The sequence below is a fragment of the Rhineura floridana genome, chromosome 7 (genome assembly GCF_030035675.1).
Source record: "Rhineura floridana isolate rRhiFlo1 chromosome 7, rRhiFlo1.hap2, whole genome shotgun sequence".
Lineage (NCBI taxonomy): Eukaryota > Metazoa > Chordata > Lepidosauria > Squamata > Rhineuridae > Rhineura > Rhineura floridana.
In genome coordinates this window covers 53841457-53858973 of record NC_084486.1, presented here as the reverse complement: position 1 = coordinate 53858973, position 17517 = coordinate 53841457, and the positions used below count along the sequence as shown (strand labels likewise).

Sequence of the window (17517 nt, the reverse complement as noted above, 5' to 3'; positions counted from 1 at the left end):
ACACCATTCCTGTTCCCAAACAATTCATATCATTATCTAAAGAAGCTCTACCAACCAGTGAACATGCAGCTGCTCCTTCATCTTGTCAGACAAAGCCTAACATTGAGTGTGAGCCACACTATTCACTTCCCTATCTGTTGTTTTTTCAGCTGCTGAGTCAAAACTTTCACAGCTCCTTGTAAATCTGCAGTTTTCTCACTCATATTCACTACCTGCAAATATTCATTACAGATCTGCTGTTCTGACAATCCATCTGATAATTCCCTATTACTAATAGCTAGTCCCAAATTCAGTGTATCAATTTGTTTAACTTCTCTTGCAAGATTATCACCCTTCATTTGCAATTTCTCACATTCTTTTTCCTTGTTTGCTAAAGTTAGTTGTATTCTATCTCTTTCCTCAATAATCTATGACAATCCAGTTCTCAAAAGCAAGCCATCACCTCCTCCTTACAATCAGGTTTAAGTCTTCTCTCAGTAGCATATTGTTTCAATAAATTATCGGTACAATTAGCTACTACTGGATCTTGAACCCATGGACCTAGTCCACTCAGATCACAAATTCTCAGTGTTTTAGTCCTAATAGCAATAGGAAGATTATTACTGCCCAATGAATCTCTTAGACTCTTATCAAAAAGTCTATTTTGCTTGCTTTTCCCTAAAATACCTGTTTCAGTAAATTAGGCATGATTATGTCAACAAATCAAAGTAGAAGAAGAACCAACGTATTCCTCGCTGGAAAAAATCTGCAGCCTTGCCACTCTCTACTTGAAAGGCAACTTCCCCACTGGACAGCCTTTATCACAAATTCTCAGCTATGCCAGCTTTCCAATGCCCATTTTCCAACTGAGTTCCCGGATCTGGGCACAAAATATGAATCAGGAGATCCAGTCAGGGTCATATCATGCTAAATTCTGGCCAATGCATTAACCCTTTTTGGATCCCTCAATCATGGTTCAATTTGCTCAGCAGCAACCCAGTAGAATAAGGAGTAAAGCTGATCAATGAAAACTACAAACCCTGAGCTGTAACTGAAACAAATTCATCAGCTTATTGCTGTACAAAGCTTAAGGAACTAAAGAAAATACAAGATAATATGTGAAACTACAGTAACTTGCTTTAAGAAACTTAGAAAGTAACTTAAAGTAATATATATATTTGCACAAGCTGATCAATGATTAATAATGAAATGAACTAACAATAAAATAATAAAAATATGAACTAGTAGCATTGACAAGATGATTAAAGATGGCATTGACAAAGCCAACATTGTGTATTTATATTCCACCTGTCTCCCATCTAGTTTTATTATTATATTTGTTCTAAGTCATAGTTGCTATCCAATGCGAGTGGGTAGGCTTGAAGCCTTCAGCTTGGACAAAGCACGTGAAGCAGAACAGAGAGCAGACAACAAGAAAAAAGAATAATCCAAAGACTAGCCAGGATGTAGTGGACTGTTCCTTTACGTTTGCATTAATTGTGTGGATCCCCATAATACGTAGACTATGAATTATAATAATCTGTTTGCGAAGGGGGAAGAGTAACTGAGACCCCTGCTTAGTTAATTTCCAACCAGGCCACTTTGACACACTTCAGCACTAACTTGCAAAAATATGTTATGCTTTCTCTTTTGTTTCTCTTTTGTTTTATCTTCACACAGCTGTTAACTACAGCTCTTACCATGATAGTAAGGTTTCATTTTCTGCTTGCTGACAGCAGCGAAAATGTGTTCAGAGGTCCAAGCGGCTTTCACTGAGACAGTGGAATGAGACAGTCATGTCATCCATCTTGTTCCTTCATGGCTGCTCTACTCTGTGCATTCACTTACCATAACTGCCATATGCAGGGTCTGGATTAACATTATATGTCAGTGCTGAAAACCAAGTTATGTAATCGTTCTTCTAATGATCTACTGAACACTCTTAAAAGAGTAGTAAGGCATTTTGATGGGACTTACTCTCAAGTAAGTGTACAGAAGATTCCAACCCTAATGACCTTTTCCACCCTGCCCCATGACAGGTTCTATGTAAAATGGAAGCTCATGTGCTCTTTCACATGTTACAGTAGACCACTAAACAGGGCTGGCAAAGGACCAGATGGTGCACTCTCCTTTTGGAAAGAAGCTGACCTGATTGGCAGTTAGGGATGAGAGAGAAATTTGCCTTTGTTCACATCTAAAGCTGAATCTATCAAATTCTCACTTTCCAACATAATATGGGAACTGAAACATTGCCATCCTTCGAAATTTGCGCTTATCCGATTTTTGTGATGCAGTTCTCCAACCAATATTTTAAAAATGCATATATTAGGGGAAAGTGTGCATATAAATGAATATCTTAGTGAAAATAACATACAAAATGCATTATACTACAAGGAATTGCTTGCAAATATCTGTGCATTAGTCAAAACTACATACAAAAATGTGTTCATTAGGAGAAATTCTGACTAAAATGCTGAAGAATTTTCATGATAATTTTTTTTCAACTGCTTCAGAACAGAATTTAAGATTGGAAACATGAGAAACTAAGATTGACAGATCTTTCCATTCCTACTGGCAGTTGAATAATACTTCAACAGGCTAGCTTAGGGGTTGCAGGGGAGGCCATGGGGCACACACATTGTGCTGTCTTCCAACACCTCACTTCTCCTAGCATCTGCTGCCTGAGGCAGCTGCCTCGCTCTACCAAATAGTTGACCTACCAATAAACAGAATAAGCTTCCTGTATATCATTTTACTGCATATAGCTTAAGAACACTGTGGAAAGAGGTGCATACTTCGAAGCATACACACAGTATGTTCACTCTAGAAAGTCCATAGACTTTAGTTTGGACTTACTTCTGAGTAAGTATGCTGATGGCAACCTTTGAAAGTCTTCAGCAGCCATGTTGGACTGAACATACAGGATTGAATACAGGACTGAAAAGTAAGAAACTTTTCTCATACCATCAGTCATAAATATTTTGCTTTAGCAGAATATTGTGGCTGCTGAAGCAAGTGCTGTTCACTTTAAATGGGCATTGGTATCTTATAGGTAGTGTAATGAAGGTGCTGATCATAAATTCTCTTAGGGCTGTGGCCAGATCATCTCTTATTGGACAAAACAATCCAATTCTGCAGTTTTGTCATGGCAAGTCTCTGTCATGTGGTATTTGGAAGCAATATTCTTTTCATGCTGGCACATGTCCACCAGTGTCCAGATGGCTTTGATTAATAATCTATGAGCACAGACATGCACAAACACCATTCTCATTCTTCACATATAACAATGCTGAAGCTTAAAGAGAGAAAACAATTATACAACACCCTCCTCCAAACACCAACTCTTTCATGGCTTCCAACAATGCTATCCCCTGTATGTAAGTATAAAGACTACACATCCACTATCAGAAAGCTGCCTACAGAATAATTTCCCATTTTCCTCCAGTTCTTTCTGTGTACATTCTATGGCTAACAATGCTGAACTGTGCTAATATCCCCATGCAAAAATCTGGAGACAAGTTTTGGTGCAGTTTTTCTTGTGTTACTGTCCAAAACAACTGACTTTGGATCAGTTCCAGAATTATTTATTTAGTTTGGCCATCAGGCAATTTAGTGAGATTAACCTTTTCTTCTCCTTTTTGGGGTTTGGCATCAGATATTTCAGAGCCATGTCTGATGGCACCATCTCCTGCTTTTTTGTAAAGTGGCTGCCACCAGATTTAATTGCAGTTAAAATTTGGTGGCAGTCATTTTGCAAGATGGTGTCTAGAAAATCTGTTCCAGACTATGGTGATGTCTACCCGTTTTTCTGTTTCTCTTATACGTATACTAGGTGGTTTTGTTAGACAAATCAGAACAGAAAATTTTACTGGACTTCAATATAGGGACAGGACTAGAAGTCTGCTGCATAAATAGAACAGCCACACTGGATACAGCACAATGTAGCCAAGTAATTCTTTTGGCACCTAAGGTAGAAAATCCCACAAGTACCTCTTGTGCTCTCTGGCAGTAAAATAAATACAAATAAATAAAAGAATAATAAATAAAATAACCAACCATTTGCTGTCCTTTCAGGACCTCCCAAATCAGCTGAAGTGGCCGCCTCATTCTCCCTAATAGATGGACTAGACCATCACTGTCTGCAAAAGTGCAGGGCTCATATCCAGTTCGAGTGATATTTTAGCAAGTTGATTCACGCAAACATGAGCACCTCAAAGTAGTTACCACCAAGGAAAATCAGAAGGTACACAAGGCTTTTAAAAGTACTACTGAAGCTTCATGCCCACAGACTGTTTCTTAACTCATTTCAATGGAGTAATTAAAACTCTTTTGTGTGGACAATATATATAATTGATATTATAATAAGAAATTGTAAATAAATAATAAAGAAATTATCTTTTAATAAACAGTTTCTGTTCTCTTCATTACTTTATTCTGGCGTAATAAATGGACATTACAGTGTTAACATCATTAAAATGGCCCAAATTATTCAAGTACAGCAATGTGAGTTCAGCAAATATCTTCACACCTTTCTTCCTTCTAAGATATTTTGCCACTCTTCCACTTCTCCAGGCTAATAGCTCACAAGTTAATAAAGATTCCCTTAGAGCAACAGTCACTTTGCCAATCTGCCTGCTAGTGAGTGAGTCTGTTAAGGACGTTTGATTGACTGATCAGTATTTTTTTAATCATTTGGGTTCTGTTTCCCAGTTTTAATATTACTGTGCATGTTCTCCAAATGAACATTTCATTGAGAACAACATTGCTGTAGTCACCCCATAAGAGTTCTAATATTGGATCTTGAGCACCAGGACAATGTAGCTTCATGGGTTTGCTTCCCATTAACAGATTTTATTTTTTAAAAATAATAGAATCCAAATGCATACAGATTTTGATCACATTTATATTAATCACCCTAATCACGAGGTATTGTGCATGGTGATATCCATGTATTCTGTCATTATATTTCATTCATTTCTGAAAGGCTTAATTAAAGAATTCTGTGTTAATCTTCCTGTAGGACTCTACCCTCTGTCTCCAGCTAGGCAGGTTGCATAGCGAATGATAGGAGAAGCCAATTTTCTTACTCAAAAATCTCATTATACAGTAGCATGTTTCTCAGCTTCATAATAGCCTCTTAGCAGTGACTTTCCTGTCACTGTTATTGTGTGCACTGGTATGAACTGGCAGGAAATGAAATCCATTTTACTGTTGTCTTTGTTACAAAAATTCCCATTCCCATGTTCTCCAGGCCAGATGTTGTCAAACTTTACACAATGGCAGGCATTGTGTTTCCTGTGTCCTGTGCTCATCTGGATGCTTAGAATTCTGTAGGTCTGAATGGATGTGCATCCTTGTATATTTTATTATCTGTTTCTTCCTCACAATGGTTAACTCTTTCTGTATAAATTGAAGATCTAGGACCTATGATTTTGAGGCAACCATCTGTGATGTCTGTAAGAAATCCATTCCTTGATCTGAGCCAGATTTCAAATGCCATGGTTTAATTGCAGGCTAGTCTATCCTAAGCAGGGTTGCCAGGTCTCCAGTTTTTGCCTGGACACTCTGGATTGTTTGGGTCATCTCCAGGTCTCCGGGTGAGTGACCTTAATCTCCAGACTCTCAACTTTCATTAAAAAACATTAAGTTTCTGGTGGTCTGGTTCAAGAGATATACACCAAAACGTCAGCCGCTGCCTCCCCCACAACTTCTTGTAGCTGGCTGCTCTAACCCAGCCCTTTCAGGTTTGTAGCCAGTAAGTGAAGTCAGGGTTGTGATTGACAAGGGAGTAGCTAGACCCCATTGAAAGGCCAGAAAACTGTAGCTTTTTCCTGCTTATCTGAAAATCTCATAAACTGTAAGTTTATAGCTTTCAGTCTTTGCAGAGGATCCCTAGTCAAGTTTTACCAACAACACAATTGAAACCATATCTACTGAGAAGTAAGTCCTATTGCGTTCTATGGGGCTTAGTCCCTTAGTAAGTGTGTTTAGAATTGCAGCTCTTCGGGGTCATCCATCTTTACTCCTGACTGCTCCCATCTAACATCTCCACAACACTAGGCTCCTTTCTCCCCACAATGGCCTTCGGGTGACTGGCCTGGCCTGGCCTGAGGGCACTTGAACCCTTTTTGCCGAAAGCAAATTGGCTAGAGTAAATGTTCCTACCCAGGCTTCAACTTTTAGCTAAGATTTGTATCTTAATTTCCAATCAGAGAAATGTTTTTGTATGAATTGTATGCACCAAGCAACTGTGGTTGATGCTTAATGTATCATGCTTAATGACAGCACTTGGACCCGCCCCGTGACATCACTTGGACCCACCCTGTGACATCACTTGGACCAGCCCCATGATGTCACTTGGGCACGCCCCCAAAATCTCAGGGTTTGGGATGCTTCTGACCTGGCAACCCTAATGTCAATCTGCTGAGTAAGTCAAGGGATAGGTTGTCCTTTTAAATACCAAAGACAGCCATGCTTTTTCTCTACAGTTTGTCCCCACCCCACTCAGCCAGCAAGCATAATGCCTCTCACTTAACCACCTCCTGGACCCTGCCCTGCCACCAATTAAGGGACACTCACTCAAGCAAACATTTTCCCCTGAGATGCAAAAAAGTTAAAATACTGCAAATGCAGCACAGTAGCCAGAGAGGGTGGTGGAGGCCACTTTGTGTGCCAAGTGCAAACACAGTATTCTCTCTCTCTCTCTCTCTCTCACACACACACACACACATGTCATTTTTCACCTCCACAGTTCTTTATCTCCATTCTGCTGCTGCCTCCTTCTCCTCCTTTATCCATGTTCTTGCCCTCTGACTCCCTTCTCCCTTGACTCCATTCTTCTCTATCACCGTCCATTTCTAAAACAATTGTTTTCTCTACTCCACCCGTCTCGCTCCCTAGCTCCTCCCTCGTCACCTCCTACCCATCCACAGAGCACGAGGGAAGAGTGATGCACGGAAGCCCAGTTTGAGGCACATGATTTTCATCCACATATCAGAGGAGCAGAAGACTTCACCTGCTCCTCTCCCAAGTAATGCCCAAAAGTAATGCTGGAAACATTACAATTACTTCTCAAACGTAATAAAATTACTCCTCATTCTATTACAATCAAAATGTAAAGGAATTACCCACTCTTTCTTTTAAAAAAGTAATGAATTACAAGTAATTTGTTTTTTTATAACTAACTACTTCCAAACTCTGGACATAATACATCTCCAGTGTGCTCTTTTCCCTTCACAAAGGAAATGTATCCTCTAAAGGCTGTCCTCAATTACCCATTTAGTTGCTTGATCTAACCATCTAATCCCACATCCTGATTCCAAGAGTGGTCAGATAGATAAGCAGGGCACAAACATTGCTTGGGAAAAGGGAAATATGAAATATCTCAATACAGTACTATTTCAAATGTGAGAAAGGAAAATAGACATCGAGTTTATACTGCTCTATGCAATTGTGACTTGGGCTTTGTTTTGCTTGTGGTTTGGTTTTGTTTTTGCCAGAAAGAACATTGAAGCATAGAGATTTAAGCTGGGGCATGCAATTAAACAGCACAGGAGGAAGCCAGATCTCTTTGACCTATTAATGGAACATGACTGGATATAATCTGACATTCTGAATGGCATTTCCTGGCATCCTTATCTTGCTATGAACTGAAGAGCTCTCCCCTATTAAAAACTAAACTGTAATTAGTGATCATGAGAAAAAAATTAGGTCACATGGTGGTGTTTTGCTGATAGCCTGTGCAGCAGAGGGATTTTCTTCCCATCAGAAGGCAATATTAATAGCAGCAGAAAGAAGAAAGCCTTTTGTTGGAATCCATGTGTAATTCAATCAAATATAGTAAAAACTACCGTTGTCGCTCTCCTTGAATGGAATTGTGACAAAAGGATGGGGCCAGCCAAAGGTGAATGTCTCCTTCACCTATTTGAATGACAATGACTGTATAATTTTCATTTCTCAGAAACATAAAATCATCATTACAAACAGTAACATTTGTAATTTTTAGCCTTCTCCAAGAAAGAAATAAAATCTTCAAGTGTAATAAAGATAAAGCAAGGATGTTTTACATCATGGCAGCCAATCTTGTTGGAGCATGACAAAATACAAAGAACAGGAAAACAGTGGGAGCAGGAATCACCGTGGTCTTCAGGTTTGTGAGAATGTCAAGAATGAAAATGCCATAAAGAGTAAAATTGTTGTCATGCTGGCTCACAGTGCTGGCAGTTAAAATGCATTTAGCGGGGATACAGGTGGTAGAAGGAAGGAGTGTGGTATCACTCGGTCTCCACTCAGGTACAATGCTTTTCAATGCAATTAATTCACATATGCAAATGCAAGTCATCAGAGTGGTTGCAAATCAATGATTTATTTATTTAAGATCAGTTTCTTTTATTGAAATCAGGTGTTTCTTTGGGGTTTTTTAAAATCTGAGTTAAAGCCGGGTTTTCTACAGAGAAGAAACAAATGGGCAAAAGCATCTCATTCTGAGATGAAAGGTTACAAATATAACACCATGGTGTATGGCAGCAGTAAGGAGATGTTCCTCCCCCATCCCCAGGGGCCACTTTTGACAGGTTGGTGGGGCCACATACCAGTCAATCAGCCAACATCACAATGTCGGGTGAACTGTTTTCCTTTGTTTGGCATGGCCACTCAACAGACCTTGCTGTCAGCAGAGAGCCATGTCTTTCCCTGCCCCATATCTGATGTCATATATGATGTTAGATGTTGAGCAGGTGGGCATAGCTTGACCAAAATTCCCTTACAGGCCAAATGGGGAAGTCTGCTGAGCATGATTAGGCATGTGGACTGGAGGTTCCCCACTCCTGGTATATGTATATTGTATTTATTATTGTCATATTGTGCAAACAATACTTGGACTGCTCATGGAGAAATGTTGTTCTGAAACTAATATTTATTTATTTATTTATTTATTTATTTATTTCATTAAACATAGACCGCCCCATAGCCGAAGCTCTCTGGCCGGTTCACAAGACAAGAAACATCAAAAATACAATAAACGTGGAACAATATAAACACATTAAAAATTTAAAATGTTAAAAAATTAAAAACAATATCAGCGCATACAAACATGTTAAAAAGCCTGGGTGAAGAGAAAAGTTTTAACCTGGCGCCGGAAAAATAGTAACGTTGTGCTTTCTTCAGGAAAACTCTCAGCATTTTGCCCTATTTATTTATTTATTTATTTATTTAATTACATTTCTAGACCGCCCTATAGCAGAAAGCTCTCAGGGCGGTGTACAACAAATAAAATCACAATTAAAATATGAGCAAGTGTGGAAAATATAATACAATCATAAAAACATTAAACATGATAAAAATCCGAAATAGAATTGCCATTGAGTTTATAAATTAAAATCCATATTAGGTTTAAAATTAAATTTAAAATGTTTAAAAAGCCTGGGCGAAAAGGTAGGTTTTTACCTGGCGCCGAAAAGATAACAAAGAAGGCGCCAGGCGTATCTCGTCTGGGAGGGCATTCCATAGTTCGGGGGCCACCACCGAGAAGGCCCTAGATCTAGTTGTTGATCTCCGGGCCTCTTTATGAGTTGGGACCCGGAGAAGGGCCTTCGACATCGAGCGTAGTGAACGGGTAGGTACATAGCGAGAGAGGCGTTCCACCAGGTATTGCGGTCCGATGCCGTTTAGGGCTTTATAGGTAAGAACCAACACTTTGAATCTGGCCCGGAAACATATCGGTAGCCAGTGCAGCTGCGCCAGGACAGGTGTTATATGGTCAAATTTCTTTGTCCCAGTGAGAACTCTGGCCGCAGCATTTTGCACTAGCTGAAGTTTCTGAATATTTAAGTATTCTTGGTTCATGTCCTTGCATATGTATGACAGAAAGAGCTAAACAGAAACCCTTTGTTACATAATTGCACCTTTGTCTTTAGGTATATATGTTATAGTGAAAGTGGCATGTGGGCTGCATCACCAGAGACAGTAGCATGAAGGCACTCTTTTGCCTATGAACCACTCTGTTTTAATGGTTATCACAACCAATTAGTATGCACATTTGTTCAATACCTACTTTAGGAAAATGGAAGCTAGATTTCAGTTACTGATTAAAATCAGCTCCCCCTCCCGGTGATTTAAATAATTTAAATCAGTGATTTAAATTATTTAAATCAATAATTTAAATTGATTTGAATTAAATCAATCTATCTTGTCATCAAGTGATAAAAAATCAGTTATGTGCATGATGCACCAACCAATATTGCATAAATTCATGTAACTCGGACAGCGGGTTGAAATGTGATTTGGAATAATGTGGGGAGAATGTGCTGTGAAGCAAGTGTATGATCCCTTCACAGTATTCCCAAGTGGTGCCACTCCAGAAACTTGCCTGGCCAGTGGTGAGGTGATGCAATGTCATCTTGCATAAAAAAGAAAAATCATGATTAGGGTTTGTCATGAAGCATTCACACAGCCAGTGCTGAGGTGCTAGTACTCATACCTTGATGGAAGTGCTATGGGTGCCAGCACAGAATGGTGGCTGTGGGCAGCAAAAAAGAGGTGATGGTGCTCCATACCTGTGAGTATTGACACAAAAAAGGCACACAGCCACTTTACTGTACCCCCAAACCTATTCCACATTTGATAAACTCTTCTTTCAGACATTTTCCAAAATTGTATGAATTATCTTTTAAAAGGAATGGGTGGGTTAGCATTCTACCTCAACCAACTAGTCAATCAATCAAGAAACACAGAGAAACAGGTGAATTAGGGAGCTTGTGCCTTGCCAAACAATTTCAGTGACTCTTTATAATATCTCATGCTTCCAGAAGCATGATTTAGTTCCATAGCACCTCTGATATGCGCCACCACCCGCTCAACCGCCTTGCCCAAGAATGGCAGATTTGAGACTGGGCGAAAGTTGTTCAAATCTTGGGGATCCAAGTATAAATATTTCCGCTTTATTTATTTATTTATTTATAAAAGTATTCCTATACCACCCTCTCACAAAGCGTCAGGATGGTGTACAGCAGCATACTTTTTAAAAAGAGCAATACAAAATTACAATATTACCTATGGAATCCATTGTAAAAATGCACAACAGCCAATCCAACATACTGGATCATCCATTCATCCATCTAGCCCAGTACTGTTGGCTGGTCAGCAGCTCTCCTGAGTTTCACAGGGTTGCCTAACAGGCCTATCTGGAGGTGCTGCGGGCTGACTCTGGGACTTTTTCCCCAGAGCTACAACCCTTCCCTAAACTATTATTCAGTTACTGTAAATACAAATACATTTTAACCAAAGTATAATCATGAGATTTTATCAGCACTAATATTATTACCTTTACCAGTCTTATTAAAAGGCAAATGGAGTGTTTTTGATGCAAAATTTAGTGGATCTCATTAAATAACTCCTTCAAATACCTCATACATGCTTGCGATTAGGTGAGGCAGATAAGCAATCTGGGCCATTTTGAAGTGACATCCATACAAGCTGACATGTTTTTCCTTACTCATTTGGTTATACAAGAAGGTAAAGCTCCTTAATATATCTGATGCATTTGCCTTAGGAATAAAATATCCTTTAAATATTTTTTCAAAACGATAGGATTCAGCATTTTAATTTTTATACACTATGCCAGTAGTATGAATGGTTTGTGACATGACGTGTACATATTGTAATTAAACATATGTGCTGCAGTTACACGTAATTCTGAACCATAGTTTAGCTTTATAAGAATGAGCTGCGGCAAGCATTTGGCCTGCATGCTCCCCAGTCCCCTTCCTCCTCCAATGCAGTGGTGAGGAGGGGACTGAAAGCTTTTGCTTCTATTTTAGATAAGCCATAGTTTAGCATTATGTTCAAACCTTATATTATGATTTAGCTTAACTATGGTTTGTTGAAACAAGCCATCTTCATAACGCATTGGTCTGGTTCACATGACACCCTAAGCCAAACCAAGCTAAGCTTTGGCTTAGTGAGATCATGTAAGTGTGTGGCTTATGGAGAAGAGCTCTTAGCTGCTTAGCTCCCCCGGTCTTTTTTGCTGTCCCACCATGTGGGGCTATGCCAAACCTGGGTTTAGTATGGTGTTCATGGTTAAGCTATCTCCTCACTAATCACAATCAGTACCCAAGAACAAACTTCTACAATTAGCATCCTATAAATCTTAGACAGTAAACTTTTGTTGTTGTCTGGAAAGTAGTAAGTTTTCAGAGGTTGTTAAGCTTCTTGTCATCTCTTAATGTGTTTTGTATATTTGCAAATATTAATAGAGGCATCTATTTTTGCACTAACTGGGCATATAACATCTTGTATCACAAAAATCTTTGTATCATAAAATCTCTATAATGAACTCCAGTTGGACGGTCCCTCATTTCTTTTGCAGTCCTGAGCCCAATTCAAAGTACTTGTGCTGATATATAAAGCCCTAAATTACTTGAGACTTAGATACAATATCTGAAAAAGTGCCTTCTGCCATATTGACCTGCCCTTGAATTAAGATTCATTGAGATCCGTGAATTAAGATCTGCGAGGCTCTGCTGGTGATCCCACCAACTGGGGGAGGTATGGGAGAGTGGTGCATATGGGAGAAGGCAAGCGTGGGCCTTCTTTCTGGTGGCTCTCTGGCTCTGAAGTGACATTACCTTGAGGCACTCAAATTATATTACTGACCTTTCGTTGGAAGCTGAAGATACACCTCTTTATCTAGTTTTTGGGGAAGGGTTGAGGTTTTGGACCACTCAGATATGGATGTTTTAATCACCTACTTAATATGATTTTGATGATGTGTTTTTATCAACATGGCATTTTTTAATATAGTGTTTGTATTTTATCCCATACAGCCTCATATGTCTTCACCCTGGGGCCAGATGGTTATGAGCAATTATAAAAAAAGAAAGAAAGAAAAATGTTAGAATCTGCAAAGTTGCTCTGGGAGGAGACCTGGCATTTCAAATCACTACAGATAAGCAAGTGAATAAAAGATGCAAGATCCCTTTAAAAGGACATTTCTTAGGCACTGCTTGGTCCTTATTCCACTTCCTCCAATTGAATGTATGCTAATGATGTGCCCTCTGGAACTCCCAACCATTGTTCTTTCTCTTTTTTGCAGGTGAATGAGAAAATGTCGTGGAGCAGAGTCAAGGAATAGTCGAGAACAGGAGGTTCTCTCTGCTTGGGATTTTACCCCTCTTGCTGCGCCGTCTCACAATGTCAAAGAAGGGTGCCAGCTTTCGAGCTAAAGGAGAAAGACCGGACGCCTTAGCTGCCTTGCAAGCTGCCAATGAAGAGCTCAGGGCAAAACTCACAGACATCCAAATAGAGCTCCAGCAAGAAAAGAGTAAGGTGTGCATCTTCTTTCCCAACCCACTAATCAAAATGAACGTTGTCATGTTTCCAAAACACACCCATTTATAATGTGGTGGTGCATGAGCTGCCGTAGCCATTCCACAGCTTTCTTCCTGTGCGGGGAAAAACCCACACCATGTGATTTGGTATACTTCATCACAATATGATTGCACATCTAAATAAATAACCGCACTTCTTAAAGATATCATGGGTATTAATATGTTAGGCTCTTCTTTATAATAGAACATAGCCCTGGATCTGTAAACTGAGAAGCTGATGATTAAAAATAAAAGATGCAGTAAACATTAAACAATTACTCTTGTGGAATGAAGCCTGAAGGTTATTTTAGATCGGTTCTTCATACAAATGTACATTTTGATGCATTGTTTAGACGCTTCTCTAATTGGTCCCCTATGGAGGCAAAAGCAGCTGTATTGTCAGCATGCACCATACACTAAGAAGCAAAACTCCCAAGATTGGCAGAGGGGAACAATGGCATAAATCCAGATGCAGTACACATCAAGTAGTCTGACTTGGCAGTTTCCTTTGAGAATAATCTAGCTTTTAATGCTAATATTGAATTAATTTGGTTACTGTGTGGGTGACAACTGGAGTCTGCATTTACTTTTAGAGTAATTACCAATCTGAAGACAAATTCCATTTTGTCAAAACTTTGCTTTGCATCAAAACTTAGGGTTGCATCCAGTAAAGTTCTACTCAGTGTATTCCCATTGATATTTATTTGTTTTATTATTTATTTCTTACATTTTACACCCCACCTTTCCTCCAAGGAGCTCAAGGTAGTGTACATTGTTCCCTCCTCCCCATTTTATCCTCACAACAACCCTGTGAGGTAGGTTAGGCTGAGAGACCGTGACTGGCCCAAGGTCACCCAGTGTGCTTCATTAACCTTTAATTATTGCAAAAAGATAAGACAGACAATGTTACATAAATTATTCTTGATGATATCAGTAATTGCCTTAAATTCAGATATGTTGATTATACGTTAAACTAAAAACTGAATTATAGAAATATGGTATCATTTTCCTTCTGGGAGGAAGGGCGGAATATAACAACAACAACAACAACAACAACATAATAATAATAATATAAACATTTATGTTTAATAGTTATAAGTATATGGATATAATTATATAGACATACTAGGGGCTTTGCCCCACACAAACACATACACACACAGGGACTCCCAAACCCCACCTCCTTGGGACCCCCAATCATATACACACACAGACTTCCAAACACACACACAGGAAAGTCCCAAAATGCCCCTCCATCCCCAAGCAACTCCCAGAACAGCCCACAGGCACTCCCTGCCATCCCATTTAGGCACCTTACCAGCCTCCCACCTGCCTAGACTGCTGCTGCTGCCTCCCCACCTCAATCGCTACCTGCCTCTGGCATTGTCACTGCTTGTCCCATCCAGAGCCGGAAGGACGAGGCTGAGACGAGGGTGCAAGTAAATCTCATTTTATTAGAGTAATGGATACATCAAAGGCATTGAGCTTCATAGAAAACCCTGTGCTAACTCACTAGAATCCCTAACTACACTCTAGACATGCTCTGCGGCGTATGAAGGAAGTTGACTCAGCAACTCCGCACTGTAAGCGGCAAACTTAAGTAGGGAATGTTTTTGATCATAATCTCTGACTCCTTCGCAAGTCCTGTCTCTGCCCCGTCTGTTTCTCGCGGCAGCAGGAACGAGGTGAAGGGGGGCGTGTTTCCAACTGCTCATCGGAAGACACCTGCTCCTGAACAACGTCGAGGTCAGGGGGCTGCGCCATGGTGGTAGCATCATGGGAATGGCTGGGCAAGGGAGGAGTTGGCACTGCCTCTGGAACTTCCCCTGACAGGTCCTCTGCAGGAGCTGGGGGCGGTGCGCTCTGTTCCTCAGAGATCGCGCTTTTCGTGGGAACTGGCTGAAGATCAGACTCACCCCCTCCCCCAAGGTCCTGCTCAGACTCAACAACTTCCAAATCTTCTGCATCTTCTGGCAGCGGAGGCGCTTGAAACTCATGCCTCCCCCCTCCCTGTTCCTTCTGGGATAGCTGAGGCTCAACACTGCTGCTTGCTCGATTGCCTGCCCCCCACTTGCTCACTCACCCGTGCACCCCTACTCACTTGCCCGCCCGCCATCCTTGCTTTCCTCATTCCCTTGCCTCGCTTGCTTGCCTGCCATCCTGCCCTGCCCCAGTTGCGTGAATAATATTATCTAGTTAGAGATGCTTAGGCTTAATAGTTATAAGTAAATATACTTAAGAGTTTTTACAAATGCAATACAGGTAAAACTATTTAAAATATATAATTTTATATAAGACAATATAAAATACATAATTTTCTGTGTGGGACCCACTGAAAGTAATGGATCCAAGCTAGTCACATGTTGGATACAGTCCTTAAGATTCTTTTAAACTGACATATAGAAATGGTGGCTGGAAAATTGTAGCTGCCTGAAACAACAGTTTTATGATAAGGATTGCCCAAGTAGCAGCTCTCTGCAATCTTTCACTAAATGCCAGGGATTGAATTTAAAGCAGGTGCTCTTTCACCAGGCTGGGTCTATTTGTTGTGGGTCAACGATGGCAGGTTGTCCATGTGGAAGGGGGCACATCAATATTGGCAAACATTGTACACTCAGTTATCTTCCCATGGAGTCCTGCAGTCTGCCCATATTCTCCAGTCACCTGAACTTTGCCTGGATTATGAGCACCATAAAGGTCTATCTGCTTCATCAGTTACAGTTCTTTCTAGCACTCCAAACTTCTGATGGGACCTGCTTCTCTGGCCATCTGTAGGCTTTGCCTTCTCCAGGACAGCACACTTATAAAATGGAGTCCTCCCCCCACCCCCAAGTGTTGTCATTGACAGTAACCCCACACCATGGAAGCAATTATATGATGCTCTGCATTGTTCATTTTTATCTACATAATTGTTTAACATATATTTGAAGCTGCTGGAAAATAGAAACCCTGCTGGTTCAGACCAAAGGCCTATTTAGACCAGCATTTTGTTAGTTGCAAGCCACTGTGGGCTACCCACAAGCAGGGTATGAGCACAGTGACACTTTCTCAAATCTCCCAGAGTTCTTTTTATCAGAATACAATTATTACATCTGTTCTCAAAATCCTGGAACCTTGCCGTGGTCATCCATGCCTGTGTAACATCTTGGATTGGTTACCACAATGTGCTCTACATGGGACTGCCCTTGAAGACATCATACAAGCGTCAACTAGAGCAAAATGCTGCAGCTGGGTTTCTGAGACCATGTGTGCGACCATATTTAGCCAATATTGAGGCAACTGCACTGGCTACCAGGCTTTAAGGACCACATATTTCCATTCTAACCTATCCAGTCACACTGGTCATCTATGAAGTCTGAGTTTGCTGGAAGGATACACAGCACAAGGCTTGCTACAGAGGCCCACCTTGCCATATTTAAGCAATTTCAGCAGGCAGTAAAGACTTTCAGCTTGGTGGGAAATGGAGTTGCTTTGAAGCTCTGCTAATTTTAATATACCTTATTTTTATTTGTTTGATGGGGCTCTTGTTATCTTATTTTGTGGTTTGGAATTAATCCTCTTGGATTCATTATCTTGTTTGTTTTGTGACTTATATTGTAATGGCCATTGGCTATAAAATCTGAGTGGTGCCAAAAGAGGCAGGGAATCGATGCAGAGCAACTAGAACATGAAAACAGCTAGCCCAAATTTGTTTAAGTAACATAGTTGCCTTATGAGCAATTGGGTAAAGTTCTGCCTGCACATTTCCCCTTCTATCTGCACACGTCTGAGGATGACTGATTTACTTTTTTGAAAGTTGAACATGCAGAGCCTAGAATATCCCTGAGGGGGACAGGCCTTCCTTGGCACATTGTTAGCTTCAAAGGCTGTGCGGAGCCTCAAGCAGAGGAGCACACCGCTCTTTGGCTCCGAGGCAGGGTGGGCTGTCCCATACAAGTTAACAGAAAATTTAGTATGAATTAAATGAGTGGCATAATTTTTGTTTCATAAGAAAAAGGATGTTAAGGATAGATTAAACAAGGGGATACCAAAAGGCTTGAAACAAGCACAATACTTTATGCTATAACCAAGAAAGGAGAAACTAATGTGGAGCTTGTTTTCTCAAAAACCAGTTTTAATCTTGGCATCATGACAATGACAATACAAAAAAATAAACAGGTTTAGAAACAAT

At 40.2% G+C, this 17517-nt stretch overlaps 1 protein-coding gene across 1 annotated transcript in view; it reads left to right on the top strand.

Moving 5' to 3' along the window:
* JAKMIP3 (Janus kinase and microtubule interacting protein 3) overlaps nt 1-17517 on the top strand; it is a 181093-nt gene that overhangs the window by 72454 nt on the left and 91122 nt on the right. Inside the window, exon 2 of the mRNA XM_061634362.1 lies at nt 13073-13305. Within this exon, the coding sequence (XP_061490346.1) occupies nt 13171-13305 (135 nt within the window). The 5' untranslated portion in view covers nt 13073-13170. The remainder of the gene's footprint in view (nt 1-13072; nt 13306-17517) is intronic.